Genomic DNA, 25,406 nt, shown 5'->3' on the forward strand with positions numbered 1-25,406 from the left:
TCCTCGTATTTATCTGGGCTGACTTTGAAAGATATAACCTAAGAAGTAAATATAAGCTTTCCTTGTATTTATCTGGACTGACTTTGAAAGATATAACCTAAGAAGTAAATATAAGCTTTCCTTGAATTTATCTGGGCTGACTGCTTGAAAGATATAACCTAAGAAGTAAATATAAGCTTTCCTTGTATTTATCTGGGCTGACTTTTAAAGATATAACCTAAGAAGTAAATATAAGCTTTCCTTGTATTTATCTGGGCTGACTTTGAAAGATATAACCTAAGAAGTAAATATAAGCTTTCCTTGTATTTATCTGGGCTGACTTTGAAAGATTTCAAAAAGAAAGACTTGTAATACACATGGATTATTGAGAACTTAGTAGCCTTGTTAGAAAACTTGTTGAAATAATGGTTGATAGTAACAAAACTAATTTAAATGAGTTGTTAAAGTAGCAGATGTTTAATGAAAGCAAAAGAAAATTGATGAATTGTCAGACTAACCCAGAATCAGTATTAATGTATATTATTTTATATTTTATTAGTGTATTCTATATGTATACATCCCAATCCTGTTGTATTTGTGTAGTTAAAATAAAAAGTTTGGGAGAAAAAAGGTAGACACTGCATTTTATATTCTCCCTTCTGAAAAATGTAATGTGAATATACCTTGAATTCTATATTTTTTAAATTAGCAAAGTAGAAGCTGCACAGAATGGATAGTGTGGGCTAAAAGAAAATTATAAGTATGAAAAGTTGTGTTAAACGATCACAAAATAATCAATAAAATAATAAAAAATCAACTTAATTGATTACTTAAGTTGAATCACCGATAAAATCCTCCTGTATTTTTTCCCTTTGTGAATAGATGGCCTGATTCATATGCCAGAATATAAAGTTTGACTAAAATATTCTATACTCTACAGATGTATTAATCATAATTTTAAGATATAGTTTGAACCCTTTAGCCTAGTCTGCAAACTCTGATAATTGCTGGAACTTTATAAATTAAACTTTTCATAAATATGATAAGATGAATAAATTTTTATTTGTTTGAAATCAGGTACCGAAGCTTGAAGCAACGATATGATCTTAAACAACATGAGATGGAGCTTTTAAAGTCCAGGCTACAACAAAGTACTCACCATCAACAGCTTGAAGAATTGCAGAGGTTCCAGAAGTTAGTTGGTATGAGCTTTGTGTTATTGTTTATTATAAATTTTGTTTCTCAGATATCCAGTTCTTAAATTACCTCTTATTGTTTCTGCTATAAGCAATAAGATCATGTACATTTTTAGGCACTTCTTTAGTCTAAATTTAATATTATTATTTTTAATAGTCTTTTGAAATATGAAGTAGTACATGGTCATAGCATTGCTGTATTTGTTCCAATTTTATACTCAAAGTAACTCGGCAACTTTAAGATTCATTTTCGAAAATGATAATTCCACATAATTATTCTGTGAGAAAGTCACTTAAAATTATTCCTCAATTAGAAATAAGTTGAAATTATTATAATAGAAACGATGTTTTGAACATGTTTATTCTCCATCTGGTCACTACATTTTACATAAATTTTCCTCCTTGTCTATACAAATTGCTTTTGAATACCCTTGAACCAGTTTTAAAATTTTTCTATAAATGTCTTGTATTTATAATTTTCATAAATTTCATATTTAAATTTTTTCTCTTACATATTTTTTACTGTTTTTACAATATTTATTTAAACCTCAAACTATAGACTTGTGTTTATACCATTCAGTTTTGATGAAGGCCTACTTATTACATTATATAGAGTAATGTTATGTATTTGCTTATTACAGTTGTCAGTATAAGGAACTGACCAAAAAAATGGGTGAAATCATAATTTTCCATGTAAATTGCATAAGTACTTATTGGAATTAAATGCAATTTTTATGGTATTTTTTGTTTAAGATCCTTGTATGGCTCATATATTAATAGGTATCTTATAACTATCAAACTCGCATGAGCATATTGTTGCATAAATAATTTAGAAAGCCAATCCAATCCATACGGACACCACCATCAGTAATTTAAGTGTTGAAATGTACTGTATACTTAATGCTTTTAAATATTTTTCATATTGAACTATATATAACTTATTAAATTTTGTTTGTTTTTGTATTAATAGTTTAAATTTTTATGAAAGATGTAAGAATGTTCTGTGAATAATATTTATTTTTAACATATAAGAAATTAAGGAAAATTAATTTTAAAAAATCTTTAAGAGTAACTGGTAAATACTACACAAAAAATTTGAAGATTAAATTTTAAATATGACATACGTTATGGCTAGAATGTAGTAAACGTAGCTTAGAAAGGCCAGTAGGAAGAACATCTGATAACATTGTTAAATATTTATATCAGTGTAACATGGATTTTGCTATGTTTTGTTACAGAGGAAGAACAAACAACAGTTACAAAGTGTCTTGAAGTCAAAAAGAAGGCTCAAGAACGGGTGAAAGACTTGGAAATTAAGATTAAAGATGCAAAAGCTGTAAGGGAGCAAGAGCTTCGAGCAGCAGAAGAAGCTATCAGTAAGTGTAAGAAAAAGGCAGGGGAATCAAGCAAATTAACCAAAGAAAAGGAACAGGTATGTGTATTAATTTTGTGTGACTGTCTTACTGTTACTGAATGACACAAATTTGTTAAGAAATGTGAATATTATTTCAAGTGTATTTGTACAGACAACTTTATTTAAATTTCCAGATTGTACTGGCTCACTAATATTTTATTTTTTCTGTATGAACAATAGAATTTGAGTATTTTAATTACTTGAAAAACTACTGGAAGTGAATATTTTGTAGCTAGAATTGACACAAGGATTATCCAAAAACACTTCTCAATATAGGTACCAATTCTTCATTAAGTAGTGTGAGTAGAGTTGATGTAATTACTAAAAAAATGATCACAAGAGAAGAAATAATTTAACAGACAGTCCTTTTTCATAACTAAAGTCTATCAGAGAATAAAGATTACAATAGTGTAACTACATGAGATTTTCTGGGAAATGGCAGGAAGCTGAAAGTTTAAAGCTGGAAGTGGAGGAGCTACAGAAAGGTTTGTCTACATATACTGAACAAATGAAAGCTATCGATGATGCTATCCAAGGGTATGAAAAACAGGCTGAGGCATTAGGTGATACACTGAAGGAGAAAAAGGTACAGATTCCATTATCTACTTTTTTTATATTTGATAAAATGAAATTAGTATCTTATGGAATAGCTGTTTAGCACTAAGTGTTTGAAATTCCTTTAAAGATCGGGTAGTCATCGGGTTAAAGATCTAGCTACAGGGTTCTTATGGGTGTTTAGAAACTTTCAAATCATTGCATGAAAAGCATGTAAAAGTATGCAATTTATTGCCAAAGCTTTAGAAAATTTAAAATGGACAGTTGAACTTTGAAAAATTGATCCCCTAATATACGTCTTCATTTTTCATGATATGGTGGTTCATAAAAGCCGTCTATAAACGAATGCTTATCTACTTTTGTCTGCAGATAGCATTCAGCTGTTAGTAATTTGACAGTCAAGGAATCACACATTTAAAATTTGAGCTTTGCCCCAGTATTTTTATGCAAAACTTTTTTGAGATTAATGGGACGGAGGGGGAACTGAAGCTCAGTGTTATGTGACATGACAGCCTTGAACTGCAGGCTTTGATATGAGTAAAGCATTTTAACTACTTTTATCAAAATCTAATTGAAATTGAATTATTGCTATAATAGTAGAATAAATATTAAAAAACTTGTCATATCTTCCAACAATACCCGTAGCTAAACCAGTGTTAACAGACAAAATAGATCTTTAGTTTTATTTTCATTAGAAGGCAGTTAATCAAACAGCTAGCATCTGAAATGATTGAAGAGCTCACAAGCTTCAATTTAGTTTTTGACATTGGTGAAATTCTCAAAAAAACAGTAGAGGTACTCAACTGGGTGAAGTGGACCTATTTTTGAAAAAGAAAAAACATTTATGTATACATAAATAAATAAAACAACAAAGCAGTTCAAATAAAGTACTAGTACCGGCTTAATAAATACCATATTTTTCTGTGTATAAGACACACTTTTTTTACCCTAAAATTTGATGTCAAAATCTGCTTGCGTCCTATACACCAAAGGTATGAATAATATATACGTATATATACAATATACACAAGCCATGTGTAAATATATTTAAATAGGCATACATAGTTTAATTCAATTGAATGTGTTATTTATAACAATGGTAGTTTTTTCTTTTAAAAACATAACTATTTATAATGCTCCCTAAATAATAAAAAACTAAATTACAGTGAAAGCAATGAAGATTTTGTAGGTTTTGAACCAAACTAAATAACTTTAAACCTGTTTTTGATTTTTCCTATTTTGATGTTTTGAGCTCTTTTGTGTTTAGAACAATATATACTAATTTTTAAAGTATCAAATTGAATTTTTGTTCAATAAAAATCTTTCAAATGCGACTGTAGCTTTTTTTCCCCGAAAACCTTGTCCTCAAAATAAGGGTGCGTCTTATGTTCCTAAAAATATGGTAAGTTCTGGTACTCAGTACCAGTGAGTATCAGCAGAATATAACGTACTCTTTGTGTAATCCCCTGTTAGAGAAAAAAAAACCCTCAAATCTAGCATTAATAAAGCTGTCATTACAGACACTGAGAGGATTCCAAATGATTCTTGTTTAATATATCTTGTTGTTTGTACATATTAGACAATGTTATACATACAGGAAAGGTTGTATAATTTTAACTTCACATAATTCTGCAGAGCTTTGTTTTTCATTTGTTCTAGTAATTTTTAGTGAAAAGTCATCTTGTTTTACACTGTTCATAATTCAGTTCACCTGTGTTTTGCCAGTTCTTATTCATTTTGCTAATAATTTGTAAACATTACTTACAAGAGTTTAATTTACTGTGATAACACAGGCTTGCAATGGTTTTATTGTCTTAAAAGTTTTACATGTTCTACAGTATTTCCTGTATGCTGAATTCAAAAACAATATCCACTTTTCTTCATCGCATACAGATTTTTCATAAAACATCATATGTACTTTAACATAAGTGAAACATTTTAATTGAATTCGGGTCACATTTTGTAATGCTTAAAATGTTGACAACCACTGGCTATAGATTTCTCTAGACCAATTGCGATGTGAGAATCTTATTGATCGTTCTAGAACCCACCACTAGTATATAAATGGTTTACAGGCTGCATGACATGTCATTTCTGGATAGTATTTGTTTGTGCGTGCACTTTGACATTATTTTTTCTTTTCTATATTATTTATTCATTGCTATGGCAACAATAGATTGTGTAAATGACCCAAACATATTCTGTTATATATGTGGTAAATTTGTTATAAAGAAACAAATAATTCATTAAAAAGCATATTATGCATATTTTGGAATAAATTTGGGGACCAAGACAAATCATGGGCTCCACACAAAGTTTGCACCATTTGTGTTGAAGAGTTGAGACAATGGACTAAAGGTAAAAAACAAGTCGTTGCCTTTTGGTAGTTCCAGTGGTCTGGTGTGAGTCTAGAAACCACACAGATGACTGCTATTTTGCTCATGTAACGTGCAAGACTACAACACTCAAAATAATAGGGAAATTTCTTATTCAAACCTTAAATCTGCTATAAGACCTGTTGCTCATGGACCTGATGTACCTGTACCTACTCCACCGGAGACTCTTGATACAGTTTCATCTGATTCTGATGTCAATAGAATTGATGATTGGAAATCTTTTCAACCTGAAACATCTAGTGAACCACAACTTTTCACACAAGGTGAACTTAATTTAAAAATTTAGAAAAAACATTTACTTTACACAATAAAATTTTTAAAAATTAAAAATGAATCTACATGTTTTGGTAGCTTCCGCTACCATCATCAGAAGTAAAAATCTATGCAAACTGTGGGTTTTTATACAAGAATGGCCAGACTCACTATAATTCACCAGTGTGACAAAGTCATTCTTGTGTAAAACCCCACTGTTCGTGTAGATTTTTACTTCTGATGATGGTAGCGAAAGCTACCAAAAAATGTAGTCATTTTTACTTTCTTTAAATTATATTGTGGAAAGTAAACGTTGTTTTTACTATATTTTTAAATAAAGTTTATTGCACAATGTTGCCCAATTTATATTTTATATTCTAATGTGAATATTTTAATGATTTGGTGAGAGATTTGGGCCTTCCAAAGGATTCTTCAGAAATTTTGGGGTCCAGACTTTAGGCTAAGAACTTACTTTCTCCAGGAACATCATTTTACTGGTACAGAAATCATAAGAAACAGTTTACACCATACTTTTCGCAATAAAATTTACTGGTTTATTGCAACAAAATTGCTGAATTAATACCAATGCTTGGAGCTGCAGTCAATGAACCAAGTGAGTGGCAATTGTTCATTGATTCCTCCAAAAGAAGTCTAAAAGGTGTTCTCCTTCACAGTGGTAACATATATGCATCTGTTCCTATTGCTCATTCGGTTCACTTGAAGGAAATGTACAAAAATCTCAAACTTCTTCTTAATAAAGTCAAATACAAAGAACATGGTTGGCTACTTTATGGAGACTTAAAAGTCATTTGTATGTTGTTGGGACAGCAAAGCACGAAATCAGCACTGGATAAAGAAGCAATGGCCACACAGAGTCAGCCTGATACCAGGATTGAGAAACAATGAAAGTGAAAGTTCGGTTGACACAAAGAAAGTCCTATTACCTCCACTTCTCATAAAACTGGGCTTAATGAAGCAGTTTGTAAAGGCCTTAGACAATGATGGCAACTGTTTCAAGCATCTTTGTGGGCAATTCCCAGCTCTTTCAGAAGCAAAACTTAAAGAAGGGATTTTTGTTGGGCCTCAGATTAAGAAATTGATTTTGGATGAACAGTTCGAAAGGACAATGAGGAAAGTTGAATAAGAAGCATGGATTGCTTTTAAAGATGTTATTGACAAATTTTTAGGAAACAAGGACCCTAATTACGAAAATATTGTCAATAACATGCTTGATAAATTCAAAGAGTTGGGTTGTAATATGAGTTTGAAAGTTCATTTCTTACACTCACATATTCATATTGACTGTTTCCCTGAAAATATCGGTGCCGTCAGCAAAGAACAAGGGGAAAGGTTTCATCAAGACAACAGGGAAATGAAGAGGAGGTATCAGGGAAGGTGGAACACCAGCATGATGGCTGATAACTGCTGGTCATTGAAACGAGATGCTCCAGATGCAATACATAAAAGAAAGACCACAACACAGTTTGAGACCAAAAGAATGTAGATTTCACAATAAAAATCAGGATGTATATTCGTTTGACATCAACGTTCTTCTGTTTTCTTCAGTTTGTATTTTTATCAACAAACATAATATAATAATAAAAAATTTTCATTGTGGTACATGAAATAATAATTTGATCTAAGTAAGAGTTTTTTTTCTTCCCGATTTGTAACAAACCCTTACATGATAGAAAACAATGAATTTGTGTAGCTGAATTATGGAAAATCCATTATTAAAACCAAAACATCTTTTATGAAGTTTAAATTTGCAGGCCTGTGTAATTACAAGACTGAAGCACAACATTGTTATAACAGCATGCCCATCCTTTAATGAAATAAAAGCAAATGGCAAAGTATATGTATTAGAATGAGCAGTATCTCTTGCATTATATGTACATATTTTCTAGTATCTAGCCAGTTTATTATGGTACTGACCCATGTTAACTTAGTATCAAAATAGATATCTGTATATCTCCAGTTTTAGATCCTTGAAATCTGACTGTTGGTCAATACAAAGTGTTCAAAATATTGTCTTGATACTGTACAAACCCTATACCTAATTTTAGCTTTTCCTTATTTTAAGTTGATCATTATGTATCCCAATTAAACTTAAAGCAAATGTTGGTTTTGTAATAATGTTATTTTCTATTTTTTACTTACTATAGCATTTCTTGTTTTACAGGCTGAGGTTGCAGCAGCAATGCAAGAAGTTAAAGCTCAGAAAGCACATCTGAAGGCCCAAAGTGAAGAAATAGGAAGGCTTCAAAAGGAGAGGGAAGCCTTGAGGAAGGACATTGATGATAAGAAGTTGCATATTCAACAATTAGAGCATGATGTCAATAAAACAAACAAAGAAACTAAAGAAGCAACACAAAAGGTAATATCTAGTTGTGCCAAAAAACCTGTTGAATGATATATATATAAGATCGGGAAATATCCCTGCTTGTAATTTTGTACTACTTAATAATTTGCCGTGGACAGTCAAGTAACTTGCATCAAGGTTTGGCATGCCTGTTACTGAGAGTTTTCGGTGGCAAAAAATATTATATTTTAGAGTTTTTTCTGTAATAATTTTAGCATACTTCAGTTTTTTAAAATAGTTTTGAAAATTTTCTTTCTTAAGTTTTTTTATTTTAAGACTCAATTAAATATTGGATGGTTATGGCTTTATTTAAAGCAAACTTAAACAAATATTTTTTGGGTTCAGGTTCAACAAATGATTGTGAAGTATGAATGGATAGAACAAGAAAAGCAATATTTTGGGGTCTCGAACACAGAGTATGATTTTGTTGCCAATGATCCGAAGGAAGCTGGCCGCAGGATACAGAAACTTCAAGAAACCAAGGATAAGCTGGGGAAAAATGTCAATATGAGAGCACACAATATGATGAATAAAGCTGAAGAACAGGTGGTACTTTTAAACTTAATTGAATAGTTTAAGTTGCTTAGAAAGAATTTATTTTACGGTATATATCCCCCACCCCCCTGTTTCTCTCAAATAGCTAATTGTATTTTGTAGAAAGAAAAAAAACATCAAAATCCTAGAGGCATTTTTAAGCAGCTCTGGCCAACAAGTTTTAAAGCTTTGAACATTTAATTAGTTGGCTATGAATCCTATACGAGGTTATCCAAAGTTGTTTTTATTGTTGGTGTATGGAAAAGTTTGGGTAAAGGTATGGACTTTTCTCACAATGTACAAATAATTCCATTCCTTTATGCTTACTGTATTCTCTTTCAATGGTGTATCTTGATTCCACAAAAAAAAAAAATTCTTATATTTTTCATAGTAAAATTAATGTAGACCAATTAAGTTTCTTTTTCTTTGCTAGTACCAAGATTTGTTACGGAAAAAACGAATAGTAGAGAACGATAAGTCCAAGATTGCTGCAGTAATCAAAGAGCTTGATGAGAAGAAGAACCAAGCCTTGAGGGAAGCATGGGAAAAAGTGAATAAGGTCTGATTTAAATGCAGCTGAAGTGCTTATTATATCACTTCATACAATATTATAAGTTATAAAGGTACTCAATTATACACATAATTTTAAATAAAATATATTTTTTTTAGTTTCTGTTGAATAAGAGAAGTATGTCAGTGTAGCTAACAAAACTACTGTTATAACAGTTACATCAGCATTATGGGGATACAGTTTATTACTTTATTATTTTCTTAGGATTTTGGTTCCATATTTTCCATGCTTTTACCTGGAACCAATGCTAAGCTGATTCCTCCAGAAGGAAAGTCAGTTTTGGATGGTTTGGAAGTGAAAGTGGCTTTTGGAGATGTGTGGAAGGAATCACTGAATGAACTCAGTGGAGGGCAGAGGTAAGAGTTAGCTGTGGCATGTATGCAAATAGCATAAAACAGTGAATCCAATTATCTAATGTAGTGTTTAGTCCTATCTGTGTGCCTACATGATCTTATTCGTAATTTATTTGACAGACTAGTAGCATTGAAGTTTTATGGTGCAAAATAGTCCATTGATAAATGTATTTATTAAAGTTTTAGAAACCCCATTAACAAGTAATCTTTCTTAGACAAGTATAATCATGTTATCACCTTTTTTTAACAACCACAATCACACTATCACTATTACTCTACTACCCCATTAGAAAAGTAATTCTTCTTGGACACACATTCACAATACCACTCATGAATAGCCATTTTTACTACCCTTCTTGGACATATAATCACAATACCACTCATGAATTACTACCCTTCTTGGACATTTAATCACAATACCACTCATGAATGGCCATTTTTACTACCCTTCTTGGACATATAATCACAATACCACTCATGAATTACTACCCTTCTTGGACATTTAATCACAATACCAATCATGAATAGCCATTTTTACTACCCTTCTTGGACATATAATCACAATACCACCCATGAATGGCCATTTTTACTACCCTTCTTGGACATATAATCACAATACCACTCATGAATGGCCATTTTTACTACCCTTCTTGGACAAATATAATCATCTTTACACTAATGAATAAATAATGTCCTTAATAGACCCATTTATTTGTTAGATACATCCACTAAGGACCCAGCTGGTTCTTGAAACTTTAGTGCAGACTCAGAAAAAAAAATTAATATGAAAATCCATTATAAAATGAACTAGCCTCTGCCTTTAACATAATATGACCAAATAGAACCCAGCTTTAGAGAAATTCATAACAAAATGCAATATAAGAACAGACTGTCTTTTTCAAGGCTTAGGTAATTGTTTTTTTAGAGAAAAATGTCACTGAATTATCAATCACAGAATAAAAAATATGATTATACAAGTTCTTTCTACAATGATAGACTTGTGCTTTTTAATTTTATTTGCTTTTTATTTTTAGTTCCCCTAATTGGTAGTCTTTATCTGTTTGCATTCTTTAAAAATTGCTAGTAATCTGCTTGTTCTCTCATTTGTATTTTTTCTTTTAACTCTGTTATTCAGGTCTTTGGTAGCTCTGTCTTTGATTCTGTCCCTACTGCTGTTTAAGCCAGCTCCCATCTACATTCTGGATGAGGTGGATGCTGCACTGGACCTTTCTCACACTCAAAACATTGGTCAGATGCTGAGAAGCCACTTCAAACATTCACAGGTTTATAACTTTTCAGTTCTTTATATTTTTATTTATATGCACATACACTAATTATATATATAATGGTGTTTAACTGTGGAAAGAAAACACCTAAGCTTGGTCTTCTCCACTTTGTTGTATATGTAAGAATGGAGTAGTCTTTTAAACAATTTCTACCATTCACTAAAGATTAAGGTAGATTTTTAAAATTTCATTGAATTTTGCTTGCAAAATAAATGATTAAATATTGATCTTGTCCAATGCTAAATATACTTGTTTATGTATATTAATGACATGTCTCCAGTTGTAAGATGGTGAGTGTGATTCTAAATTGGTGATGTGCTCACTTTACTATGAACAGTTTATCATCGTGTCACTAAAAGATGGGATGTTCAACAACGCCAATGTGCTTTTCAAGACCAAATTTATTGATGGATCATCAACGGTGAACCGCTTTGCCCAACAGCGATCATCAGGACCTTCTAGAAAGTAAAATAAGTCGAAAGTTTATATAATTCAACCTTCAAACAATTTATAGTATAAAGCATTAAATATCTTACTGTCAGATTTCTATCTTCAGTATTCCAGCCAATAAAATTGCTCTGGAGATTATGTTTGAAAAAGTATAATGTTTCTTCAGCCAGCTCTATAACTTGTGTTATAACTGAAGGATTTTTTATCTATTATCTTATTAGTACAATATAAATTTTCTTTTTATCCTTGAAGAAAAAGTACAATGCATGACTTTTTGTGTTAAAGAAGTTTTATTTTTGTCCTAGAAAGATATTAGATATGATGGAAATCTTGAATATAATCATTTTTTTGTGGCTAGGGGTTGGGTGAAACAGCTGACTTAATAAAAAGTATGCACTAACCCTTTTGTGACAGTCAACTTTCAGTGGTAACATAAAAGGTTTTCTTCTTCTTTAGTACAAGTATGTGTAAATATGATGGATAAATACAGCTTTGGACTTATTTTTTTACAATGTGGAAAAATACTTGAACTTATATAGATCACTAGAAATCATCTCATTTTTTGTAATAATATTACCCATTTATAGTTTTAAAATGAAATGTACAGTTTTTGTGTATTTAGCAATTATTAATAAAAGTTGTCTACCATTAAATTTGTTCTTTAATGATTTCTTTAAAATTATTGAATATTACATAAAAATGATCATTTATTAATGTTGTATTACCAAATTATGCAGATATACAACATGTCCAAAGTTTATTTTCTGGAATGTTCCATTAGAACCAGAGATTGGAGCATAGAATATGCAAATCACCAGATGAAACATTATATATCCTGAGAGTCCAATAGAAAATTTTAAAATCCTCAGAGTAGGAAAAATATCACTACACTGGCTTGGTTATTTTAATGTATTATCTTCAAGAAATGTGACAAGGTTGTTGTATACAAAAAAAATATATTTTTAATGAAGTATTTGTATGAAAGATCTGTGAATTTATGAAGCCTTTGCTGGGTCAGACAGACTGCAAGTGTTTATGTTAAAAATAAAAAATGCTATTTTTCATCTTGCAGTTCTTAGATGTCATTTTCTCTACACTAAATGTAATGACCTTGGTCAATTGGTCTGATTTTGTAACCATCATGTAAATATAAGTTACTTTTTTCCTCTAGAGTGCCTGTACATTGTAACAGACATAGCTAATAACTTTTCAGTTTTATTTCATTACAGTTGCACTTAGACCCTCTCAAAGTACACAATAGCCAAGCATGTGCTATGAGTAATATTTAGAAGTTTTCTTATCTAACCCAATTTCTACATTTTAATTGCTTTTTTTTAAAAACAAACAAAAAATATATAAAAAAAAAGACACTTGCATCTCCAATCTTGTCAAGAAATTAATGTCGCTTTTTTTTTGATGAAAAAACCCAAACAACTTTTATTAAATGAAATAGTCTCCATTCTTATCGATGATGCTTTTCCATCTTACAATCAGGTTGTTAATGCCCTGATTAAAGAAATCACTTGGCTTTGTAGCAAAATACATGTTGATGTCCTCTTTAACAGCTTCCACATTTGCATACGTTTTCCCCTTTATATGGTGTTGCAGCAAACAAAAAATGGTGATCTGATGGTGCAATATCCAGAGAATATGGTGGGTGTGGTACAACTTCCCAACCCAACTCCATAATCTTGTGTTGCATCAAACGTGCCACATGTGCATTGTTGTGGAGAAGAACACCTTTCTGATGAAGGGCTTGATTTAAATGTTCCATTTGCTGACTATAGATATCTACATTGACAGTTTGCTGTGGATTGAGAAATTGAAATGAATTGCTCCTTTGATGTCCTACCAAATGCAAAACATCACTTTCTGTGGATATTTGCATAGAGAATCCATTTTTTTATTAAAATATGCAAATTAGAATATGACTTAGTCCTACTTGCTTTCTAAGCTAGAAATTGGGTAAATAATTCACTTATGTGGTTAAGCAGAGGTCCAATGCTGGCAAAGAAAAGGGTGCCAAACCTTCAAACTGGTTATCCCAATGGCTACTGCATCATTTTATTCAGTAAATTGGGATGTTCTCTTCTTATTGGTTATAAATTATCCAATAGCAAATATCCTAAAGAATTATTGACATTTTTGAAAGATGGGATGCCCTAGGAAGGGCACAACGTGGAATTGACTTTCTGGTTTATACATCTATTAGGAAAGATATGTATAAGTTTACATCTTAGCTTGGGCATATCTGTGTAATCCCTTGGCCAGAGTAAATGACTTGTGAAAGATAATATGTAAAGTTTGGAGGAAACTATCTTAAAGTAACATATATCTCAATTTAAAACGCATACACTTACTCTGTTTGGTGAACAAATTCTGTAAATTTAATAGCAAACAAAATATTCACTTCTTTACTAATAGATATTTACACAGTTATAATTGGAACTTGCAAGTCCCTCAATTTTAATAAAATAAATTCAAACATTGTACATATTTTTCACTTATCTATGTGTATACATTTACACATTACATGCTATGTCTAGTTACCTTTTCAACAGCAGACATTTCAAAGAAAGATTCCGGCTATAAATATCCAAGCCATCTAGAACCTCCTTTTATGTACAAATGAATTACTTTACTTGTTTATATAAGCCTGTATACTATTGGTTACACTTTGTAAAAGGATGGTTAAATACATTGTTAATTTCTCATCTCTGCCCAGAAGTTATTTTGGCAAGTTAATAAAAAAAAAGGTATGTGATGCACATGTGTTGTTAACAATATTAGAAATGTAAAATTTTGTTTCCAATGTTCTATTCATTTGTGACAATTACCCATGTATAGAATAAAATCTTCCTCTTTTTTTCCATTTCAAAAACTGAGATCGTTTAAATTACTTTTTTAAAAATCCATTAGAATTGTGACCTATACTGAATTAATCTTCATTGTTTCTTATTTGTTTTTGTTTTTTTGTCATGAATGAATGTAGGTACTCCTTAATAAAATCTGGGTCTTTTATATAAATAACTTGTTTATAATATAACATTTAAAACTTTAAAAACATTGCAATGTATGATAAGGTAAATACCTAATACTTGTTTACATCTTTCATTTAATGTATGACAATATTAAACGTCAGGAGAAAAACGTTAATTATATTCCGGTTTTCATTGTCGCTTCTCACATAGCTTGTATCTTAGAAGCTCAAATCATATTTCAGTTCTCAAACATAAGATCAAAAGTGCCCATTCAGTTGCTCTTTGAAACCAGTGGAGTACATTTTTTTATTTCTAGTTTGGAAATAGTCCAGTTAGGCAAAGTTCCTTCAGTATAGTCTCTGTAAAACCTGGAAAAAATAATCAAAAATTCTAGAAACATTAATATTTACAGCATCACAATGGTTATTTTACATGCTTTATATTATCAAATTTTATTTTAAAATCACTAATAAAGACTATATGTACCCCTTATAATCATAACATAAGGCTTGTATTCATTGGGTTACCTCTAATTGTAACTTGTAGAAGTTACACACTGAAATTTTGTAAACCTTTATTTTCTGACATATTTGCTATGAGATAGTTTTGAAACAAGAACTTTAATGTTATCCTTGTTTTTTTTTTCTACTGGTTAAACATAGAAAACATTCTTGCCATGGAAGTTTCTAGGCAGAAACTGCATTACTGAATGTAGCTATATGTGACTAGCAATTGAAGGAAAACTGACAACTAATTAATTACTTTAAAAATAATTTATACAACTCATATTTTTACACTTGAAAAATATATCATTGAATACATCAATAAATGAAATATGTACAAACTTTAACCCAACTCATTAAATGTACTTACATTATTTACAGTATTTATTCTTCTGCACACCAAAGTCCTCAATCAGACTAGAAACATTTCAAGTTTGATACAAGATTTTCTATAGATAATATTGCCAGCATTCCTTATTCTTTTTTTTTTTTGAACATGGTAGAAATGACAGAAGTTTTGAGAAGCTTAAGAGGAGAAAAACTACTTTCTGCCAAAGCAACAGTAACTGGAACAGTCAGGACTATGCAAAGTTCTATATATACATTGGGGTAGTTTCATGCAAGTCATTTTCTATAAGTTACAAGGCACAGTTTATACTGATATTAGGTGGTAGAATAAGCACTTTAAGTGTCAAGTTTTATGTATGGGCCAGATCCTTTAAAGTAGATGTCTGTGACTTGTTGGCGATAAATTTCAACAATGAATAAACAACACACAGTTCACTTGTTTAAGAATAATATGATAAAACAAGTGAAATGTATATACAAATGTTCATTACACTGTTAGTTACCACAGTTGTATCCAGAGCTTTAAATAATTGTCTCTTTTCGTCAAAGTCCACACCAGCTGGTTCAGTTACTTTGGAACACAATTGACAAGATGAATTATTCTTCTCTGCTCTATTATTATAATACAATCTGTGATAAATTCACTTTAAAAACTGTCACAATACACTCTTTATGCCTAAACTCACAATCACGAAGTCTAGATCTAGCTATCTATACAATTAACTCAAACTACTAATGCTTGAAGACGGTTTGAATGGGTAATCAAGAAAAAGTTTAACATAACAGCAAATGTACAACGTTTCGACGAGGTTTTGTCATAATCGAATTTGAATTCTCTCAAACTACATTTTGGACGTGTATTTATACCCCAAAAGAGGCCTAGAATATTCAACACACTAAGAGATATTATGATGCAATAATACTCAATTAAAACAATGAGAAAAACTTAAAAGGTTCTAACATGATGCAATAATACAACAACTGAACTACACAACGTATGGTTCTTAAACAGTTACAACTAAATTTAACACTTACACCATGTAACTAAATTTTAACTCTCACATTCAACTTAAACAGTCATGTATATCTAACAATAAAACCCTCCTCTTCAAGAAAACTATTTGCAACTTTTTTATACTATATACAAAGACTGGTTTCAATTCATGCACAAAGTATATATAGTCTGCACCAACATTTCCAGTCCCCTTGATGATTTCAGTGTGGAAGTGGTAGTTCTGGAAGTACATTGCCCAACTCATTATCTTCTCACTGTTAATTTTGCACCTCTGGGTGTATGCAATGGGCTGTGTTGGTCAGAATGTCATCCACATAATGCTCGATGTTGGTGGTTTTGTGCACGTCTTCTTCATCATGTAATTGAATGTTGCTGCTGAGTTGACTAATCCAAATGGCATCCTCTTGAACTGGTTGCATCCTCTCTCCATCACAATTTGCCAATAACCTTTACTGACCTCAGTAACCTTGAAAAAGAACTTAGCTCAATAAAATATCACCATTATAACCTCTGAGTTGCCCATATGTTCGGAGTTGAACTTCATCATGAGGTTCAGCTTCCGGAAACCTAGGCAGAAAAGGTCTGAGCCATCTCTCTTCTTCATGATTGCCACCGATGAAAAGTAGGGTGAATTCAAGGGCTCAGTGACTCCAATTTCTAACATTACCTCTTGCTTGGTCAGGTCTCTCATAGTATATGGAATCTGGTAGGACTTCACCTTGACTGGATCCCTGATCACGGTCTTGATCTTGTGTTCCACAAGGTCTGTCTCATTTCTACATAGCACTCTTAGGTTTTCATATTCTGTAGGAGTCACCATCTTCTGGTTCTGCATCTATAACAGCCACACATGCAATGTCCATCTGTACCTCAATAGCTGCACTCGTTAGTTTTCCCTCTCGAAATACCTCTTCAACAGATTAGCATGGCAGATTTTAGTCTTCCCATCCACTTTCACATTATAGTCCACTCTGTTGACCACTTCCTGCACTACAAAATGTTCTTTCCACTTCAGGATGAGTTTTTTTTATTCTGTTGGTAGCAGGACCAAGACCTTCTGTCCAACCTTGAAATGTCGATCATTGACCTTATTGTCATAGAAGTGCTTCTGACTGATTTGAGCTGCATTCGAACTTTTTTGAGCAAATTGACAGATTTTCTCCAATCATTTTCTGAGGTTTAACACATACTGGTTTGTGTTCCTCACTTCTGGTTCTTCTTCTCCTGTCCACTATTCTCTCAATATCTGGATCAGACCTTGTACTGTTCTTCTGTACAGTAACTCAAATGGTGAAAATCCTGTACTCATTAGGGGGACTCCTCGGTAAGCAATTAATACTGCTTGCAGGTACCTGTCTCAGTCACATAGTCTCTTTTGGCACATCTTATTCAGCATGTTCTTTAAGACTCCATTGACTTTCTCAAAAAATTATTACATCTGGGCTTCTATGGAGTGGTAAAGAGCTGCCTGGTGCTGATGAGTTTGTACACTTCTTGCATCAGTTTTAAGGTAAACTGGGCCACTCTGTCATTCAAGACTTCTTTTGGAATTCCTACTCTGCAGAACACTTCCAGGAAAGCTCCTGCTACTATTTCTGTTTCTATCTTCAACAATGCTATGGCTTCTGGGTAATGTGTCACATAGTCAACTACTATCATCATGCACCAGTTGCCCTTGTCAGTTACAGGCACTAGTGGTCCAATCAAGTCCACACCTACTCTTCTAAATGGCTCTTCTATAAGAAGCATCTCATCCAGTGGCACTTTGGTTACCTTTCCTCCAGGTACTGACCTTTGGCATTGTCATATGATCTGCAGAATCTGGTCACATAGCCAATGACTCTGGCCAATAGAAGTTGCTGGTGATGCTGTCTGCCATCTTCTTCACTCCTAGGTGCCCTCCCACAACAGACTCTTAAGCCAACTTCATCGTTTGAGTCTGATATTCTTTTGGTACTATGATTTGTTTATCTTCCCCAGTACAACTGCCTTAATAGATCCAGTACGGCACTCCTTTCTATTCCTCTCTATTTTGTAAGTCCCTTTGTCTTGTGCTCGATTTTCTCCCATAGTTTCTGCAGTGAAGTGTTTTTTTTCTGTGATTTCCTTTAGTTCCCATAGACCTACATTCTGGATGTCACATTGAGACTTGCAGGTGCTTGTTGTCTTGCTTCCATTTCATTTCTTAAGCTCTTGTGGTGATAGCAGATGCCTCAGTCTCCTTCCTGTCTGGTTCCTCCAAACTTCTACTGTTTATTATATTGCCAACCAAGTCATAGATGGGTGTCTTCTTACATCAGACATGGGGTATTTGTAGTTGAATGCATTTGAATACATCTTTGGGAGTATATGTTCTTGCATTCAAATACAATGGCTGAGAATTCATACTTGCTGAATGATTTAGTGGATACTTAATATTGTAAGAGTAAATGTGAACTATTGTACTCATCCAATTTCTAGACTGGAAAGTATTGACCTGATTTAATGTGCTGCAGATGTAATAATGACAACCACCTTAAAAGTTATTGTATTACATAGTTATTAATCCAGTCGCGTCACTTGAGAGAATTTGAAATGATTACTAATTTGTCTTCTGTGGTACATGAACACTTCATACTTCCAACAGATAGGTCTGGTCACATATTGTGAGTAGACTTATTTCCACTTCTAACTGCTGATGCATCTGAATGTAAGCCTTTTTATTATTTTTCTTAATATGAACTATATTCTATGTAAATTATACAATATCATATAGGTAAACTAAATCTCTAAATTTTTAATATTATATATTTTTATTATAAAAACTATATGCTATATTATATGACATTTATTTATTATGATATTTTTTATTATTATAAACTATATTCTATAGTTAACTAAATTTCTCATGTTTTGTACCATATTAATTTTTTTTTATAAACTCCATTCTATATTATATAACTGAGATATGCTTTTATATTTCTAGCACAATCATGAGGCTGAACTACAGATGCCTACAGCATACTGTACGGAATCGACTAAATATAAGTCTACACACCCTTGTCAGAAGTACACCACTCACAAACTTGTTAATTTTATTGCTGATACACTGCAACCTCTTTCAGTGGTGTAGTCAAAAGATTTTGAGTATATTCTTCCCAGTCGCAAGCATCTGTCCATAACATTTATCGAGAGCACGTTTGACAAAGTCCAACAAAAAATCATCTCTCTACTGCAACTTGTACCCAACATCAACGTCATTGTGGATATCTGGAGTAGCATACACATGTGCAGCTTTCTTGGAGTCACTGGTCAATTTATATTTGACTGGAAAATGCAAACAGTCATGCTGGCATGTCAGTGTTTCAAGGGGTGTCAAACATCTGATAACATTGCAGCTCAATATGATGAAATAATAAATATGTGACATCTAATAATGCATCCAACATGATCAAGGCTTTCTGCTTGCCTGGGTTTGAACTGCAAACACTACCTAGTGTGAGAGATGGTGATAGCTCATCTGTAGAAAGTGATTCAGAGGATGAATCTAAATCTGCAGATAATTTATCCAAGTTTCTTCCTGAACATGACCCCTGCTTTTCCCACACACTATAGCCTGTGGTCAGAGTTGGCATGAAAGAAGCTGGACCACTGCTGAAAGTAACTTCCAAAGCATTAGCCATCATGTTCTACATTTGAAAACTGATGCAAGCAACTGATCAACTTGAGGGAGTTCAGTTGGTAACACCAACATAATGGAACTTGGAAATTACAATGATTCATTCTTTGTTGAAGATTCCCCAGGAGAAGCTGGATAATTTAAGATACTGGTACATCAAAACTTACTTTCCATGATCAAAGTGATTTTCATGATTTCACCCAGAGTCAGAACATTGTTGCCTCCAGTTATGTAGTGTCATGTGCTTATGGGCTGATGACTGAGATTGACAGCATGCAGTCCAGAAATAATCTCAATATTGTCTCTGCATTAAAGAAAAAAAAATCTGTTCACGTCCAGCTTACTCATTATGGGCAACAATGTAACTTGTTCTTAGCTATAATATTGGATTCCAGATTTTAAAGTTCACTGTTCTTTCACTAGACCTATGATCTATGAATCCAATCAAATGCTCCTGTAGCAAAAGTGAAGAAAGTTTCCTCACCAAATAAAAAATTAAGCAAAATGCTATGGCATCAGTCACAAGATACTTAACTTACAGACATATTTTAGTTATAATAATAAATCATATTTATTATATTTTTTTTCTGGATGGGATGTGACCCAACCCCGTGGTACTAATGTTGTTTGGCAAACCGATGGTATTAACACAGGGTTAAACAGTTACATAAATTTGCAATAAACTATCACTTCTTAAATAACTACATTTGACACTCATGCCATACGACTATCTAAATCATAGCTCTCACATTAAACTTAAATGGAAAAATCTTGTATACCTAACATTAAATTCTTCGTATGTCTCTAATTCAGTGATGTCACATGATCCCGTGAAGCTGAGTTTAATCAAAAAATCTCTGCCATGCTGCAAAAGCTTTTCTATGATATTGCCAAGTTCTGATATTTAAAAATCCAAACTTTCTACACATCAGGTTTTAGTTTGTACACAAACAGTATCAACAATAAAATTTATTCTTCTTTAACTCCATTAGTATATTCATCCTCACTTTCATAATTAAACAGTTTTTTACTTTATTCAGTGTTGCCTTTTTAAAAAAAAATTTCACTAACTAAACTTTCTGCTAAAATCAGTGACAGTTGAAAGTGCCAACTCAGAGCCTGTTGATCTATATTCACTAATCCATTTTCAAAACTCTTTTATGTGCTTTACAGCATTGTCCAGATACAAGTTACTACTCTGCCACAATTTACTGATGGTGTTTACATTTATTAAAAGATACCACACGATTTTAGAGATACTCAAATATCATGACAATCCATTAATGAGAGAATCACATTCATCATGAATTTTGGGATTGCCCTTACAACTTTTTGATAGATCCAGTAAAGCATCGCAGACCTCTGCGAATTGAAATTTAACACCTTTTAAACTATCTATGAAACACACCCACATAGTTTCTGAAAGTGGTTTTAGGGTAATACGTGCCATCTGCTTGAAGATGCTGAAAATAAAGTATAAAGCCTTTGAAATAAACAAAAAAAATATTTCAGCTCTTGTACAAGATGAAGCAGCATCTCCTAAGGTCAACTATGACAACCAAAGGAACAAAAGAAAGCTTATAGATTGATTTGAAGTATTCTTGCTTTTACACCATTATTTTCATCATGCATAATTGCATCATTATCATAGCCTTGTCCATGACAATAGTAAATGTCAAAGCCAAGATTTTATATTTCTGCCAAAATAATTTTAGATAGACATATTCCTGTTTTTCTAGCATTGACAGAAAACCAATAAAAAGTCCTTTAATTTCCTAAGTATTGCATTCAACATGGTTCAATATCATTGTCATTTGTTCAACATGGCTCACATCTTTTTTATAAAGGAATATTTCCCCTTCCTCACATTCTCTAATGTCTTACCTTTCATCATTTTAGCCATTAAATCAATTAATTCATTTTGTATAGTTTTACTAAATGTTCTTAATGACTTGAACAAATTTAGTCAGTAATTTACCAATCCAAGGAAATAGCCACAATTTTTTTACAGGCTTACTCATATGTTCTTCAGTACCATGAAAGGCAAAATTATGTAATGCCAAAAACTGCAATATAACAAGGGGTCTTTGTGAAATATTTCTCCACCACTGTTTCTCTAGTTCCATTTAATTTTGTGCATGTTTGTCAATTGTATTCCCACTATTTAGCCACTTTGCAAAGTCTAGCTATTCCATCACACACTCTTGTTTTCATGTGATTTTCAAACCAAACTCAGATTTTTCCAGTCTGGACAATCTTGAGAAGCAAGGGCAATCCTTATTTGTAATTTTGAAAATAAACAACAAGCAAAGCAAAATACACAGTCTTTACTTTGAAAATATACCAAGAAACTTTGATCGTGCTTTTCAACATTACTTAAAATATGTTTATAAAGAAATGAACCCAAATGTGTTTTTGTTTATCATCTATAAGAAAGTCATTGTTTTCTTTGAAGATGCAAACTGGCCTTTTTTGAATAGCATTACATACCTGATTATTGTTTAACCCTACCAACACAGGTCTTCCTATGGTCACAGGTCAAAGGCCATGTCATCACATTTGTAGGCTCACATTCAAAATTTTATTGAACAGCTATTTTATGATGTATGTCAATTAAACCCTGTATTTCCCCTAGTGTAAGAAGTGCTATTTTTTCTCTAGGCATCTGCTCTTCTATAATTGATTTACCACCCCTCCAAGAAGTGCAAAACTTATTGTAATTTACTATATTTTTTTTCACTCAAGCAAACTATAATTTTCATAGCCTTCAATTTTGTTTGGTTACAGAGCCATCAAATAGGTGACTGAAGCAAGAGGGGTTTGATTTTTTATCACATCATCTCTTTCAGGATTTGTCAATAGTTCTCCTTTTCATTTAATAAGTACTATATTATTTATAACCAATAGAAAGCTAAAGTTTTTTATATAAAATAATGTATTGTATTCTGTACTAAAAAATGTTAATTTCTCTTTTAGCACAAGCTTTGTAACAGCTCTTGTCGCATAGTTAGAAAAGCCAGAAAAATTGTGATAAGTATGGGACATTGTCTGCATTTTGCATGCTATTATTCTATGTTCTTTCATGCATAATTTAATTAAGTAAAAATTATTTGGTGCACTACTACCATTAGCATAAAAAAAGTAGGGTTAAGTGTCATCGACAGTTGACAGAAAAAGAAGACCTGGGCAAGTACTATATTTCTTGTTTTCATGTATATTCTATTTTTATTATTATTATTATAATTATAAATGTAACTAAAAATAGGAAACTCTTTAGGTTAGGTAAAATAAATAATAATATAAAAAATGTTCATGAGCCACATTCGCGAGCAGCTCAGAGTAACTTATGGGTAATGTAATTCGATAACATAATGTGAGCTGCACTTTCCCCAAGTGCTTTACAACTTATAATGGTGCAAATAGTAGTTAGACACAGTTCAAAATGCTATAAAACAAAATTTAAATACAAATAGATGTATACAGTTACAAGTTTAAAGCTACTTAGGATAAACAAATGCAGTTTCATGTTACAATTTGAAGCTATTCTAGAAAGAAAAAATTGGGTAATTTACATACATTTTAATTTTTATTTGGAGGTTATGAGGTCAGTCAAATTGACCAATGCCATATAGAGTTACACTAAAAATCAGGTTTTGTAATGAAGTACATTTTGTCTGTGAATATATTGAGACTTTTTTTATTTTATTTTTTGACCAGTCCAAGTGCAAAGTGATTTTCATGGTAATATTAAAATTATTTTTCATCTCAAATATCATTTGCATAATCTTTAAAACCTCCTAAATACATTTGAAAGATTTTTTTTTTGCAGTAAAACTTTTTGTTTTATCTGTTATTTTCTCTACCCCAAAACTGATGTTCAATTCCGATAAAATCCCATCAAAAGGCATATACAGTATTTTCACACTTTGTCATGTCCATATTGCATACACATACACTTTGTAGTAGTCTGTCCAGGATGTTTGGAATGCACCCAGTAGGTGCCCACAGCCTAGCCAACTACACTACACTACATATGTACAGTACATGCACTGACATTTAGCATTGAGCTGGTTACAAACTCTCTCAATATGGGCTTGGTCCTACGGGCTGACCATGTGACTTTTAGTAAACATTATAAGTTGCTTGTAACGTATCAAACTGAAATGTTAGGACACTTTCACTGTGTTTTGGGAGGTCTCAAAGACAACATACAAGAATGATTAGCACGTTATGCTAAGCAAGGAAGAAAGTGATTCACAACTGGGTTTTTTTTATTGACAACTTTTCTAAACTTTAAAAGAAAGTTCCAAATATTAAAGCTACACCTAATAATAAATTAATCAAAATTACAATTGAATTGACTGTCACCAAAATAATTAACTAATTGAAGTTAGGGTTTTTGATTATTATTACCATTTTCAATTATTCTAAATTTCCAAGTAACTGAAATTATGTTTGTTGTTAAGTACAAAGTTACATAACAAGTTATTTGTACTCTGCCCAATTTTAGTTTTATAATTTTTTTTACTTCAAGTTTCTTCAGATTTGGGGCTTTTAGGTTCAATTTCCTTTTTTTTCCCTTCTTCTCTCTTTGACTTTCTGACAAGAAGGAAAAAAATGGAATCACCTCCTTCCAACTTTCTTTTTGTAACTGCTGACTAGAGAAGGAAATTGGCTAGTAGTATCTACCAACACTTTTTGTTTGGGGGGGGGGGGCTTGTATGTAGGTGCCATAATTTGAGGAACACTCTACTAAGCAATTAATTGAATGTAACTAATTAACAGGGCTGCCAATTAATTGTTGGCAAATACTAACAGTCACCCAATAATCAACAGATAAAATGTTACCTGGCTAATATTTCTAACATCAAAATATGAAGTCCAGCTTCAGTCCAGACTTTTTCTTTTTCCTTCAAAGCAACTATTCCCACATCAATGTCACAATATTTTTTCTCTGCAAAAAAAATTAATATTAATTTCAACAATTTCATGCATTGTGGATAACTACAAAAAATCTATATTAGACACAGAAATAAGTAACTCTTATTACATGTGTTTTGGTAATTTTAAATATCACTTCAGAAGTTTTCTTTGCTTGGAGTTATTTATAATTTAAAATAGATATTTCAATTAGTTTTTAAACAATGCACTGAGATATTCTGAAATGTATAGCTTTGTATTTTCATTATTTAGTAAATAACATGAAAGTAATCCCTAAAACAGCTGCTTAAATATAGTTTTGCCTTTAAAAAGAAAATATAAAAGATTTTATATGATGGATATTTTATATCAAAAATAAATTAATATATGAATAATTAATAAATATTGACAGAAATAATAATAATAAAAAAATGCATGTATTAGAGCTATGCAATTAACTCTTTCAACCCAGGCTCGGCCCTTGGGACCGACCTCAATCATTTTGTGCTTAAAATCATAAATAATATTCAACGTTAAACTGGCACACAATTATATAGGCCTATCTATCTCCTGAGGATGACGTTGTAACGTCAAAACATGTAGAGTCGTCAACTTTTTGAAGGCCATAGATAT

The 25,406-nt window shown here is 31.9% G+C and overlaps 2 protein-coding genes across 7 annotated transcripts in view; one reads left to right on the forward strand and one right to left on the reverse strand.

The window, feature by feature from the left end:
- The window catches only part of LOC106467972 (structural maintenance of chromosomes protein 2-like), an 80,871-nt gene extending 68,914 nt beyond the window's left edge, over nt 1–11,957 (forward strand). The window contains exons 15-23 of the mRNA XM_013928364.2: nt 1,057–1,181; nt 2,414–2,607; nt 3,032–3,175; nt 7,975–8,169; nt 8,500–8,700; nt 9,122–9,247; nt 9,464–9,615; nt 10,748–10,895; nt 11,236–11,957. Coding sequence (XP_013783818.1) covers nt 1,057–1,181; nt 2,414–2,607; nt 3,032–3,175; nt 7,975–8,169; nt 8,500–8,700; nt 9,122–9,247; nt 9,464–9,615; nt 10,748–10,895; nt 11,236–11,367 — 1,417 coding nt within the window. The 3' untranslated portion in view covers nt 11,368–11,957. The remainder of the gene's footprint in view (nt 1–1,056; nt 1,182–2,413; nt 2,608–3,031; nt 3,176–7,974; nt 8,170–8,499; nt 8,701–9,121; nt 9,248–9,463; nt 9,616–10,747; nt 10,896–11,235) is intronic.
- Nucleotides 11,958–13,708: 1,751 nt separating this feature from the next.
- The window catches only part of LOC106467973, a 43,486-nt gene continuing 31,788 nt past the window's right edge, over nt 13,709–25,406 (reverse strand). For 5 of the 6 annotated variants that reach the window (XM_022396222.1, XM_013928366.2, XM_013928365.2 and 2 more), the window contains 2 exons: nt 24,702–24,807; nt 13,709–14,697 (listed from right to left, as the gene is read on the reverse strand). In XM_022396222.1, the coding sequence (XP_022251930.1) occupies nt 14,601–14,697; nt 24,702–24,807 (203 nt within the window). In that variant the 3' untranslated portion in view covers nt 13,709–14,600. Of the gene's footprint in view, nt 14,698–24,701; nt 24,808–25,406 lie in introns of those variants that run through there. The other variant, XM_022396221.1, reaches the window with a different exon arrangement.

Source organism: Limulus polyphemus, unplaced genomic scaffold (genome assembly GCF_000517525.1).
Source record: "Limulus polyphemus unplaced genomic scaffold, Limulus_polyphemus-2.1.2 Scaffold2816, whole genome shotgun sequence".
Classification (NCBI taxonomy): domain Eukaryota; kingdom Metazoa; phylum Arthropoda; class Merostomata; order Xiphosura; family Limulidae; genus Limulus; species Limulus polyphemus.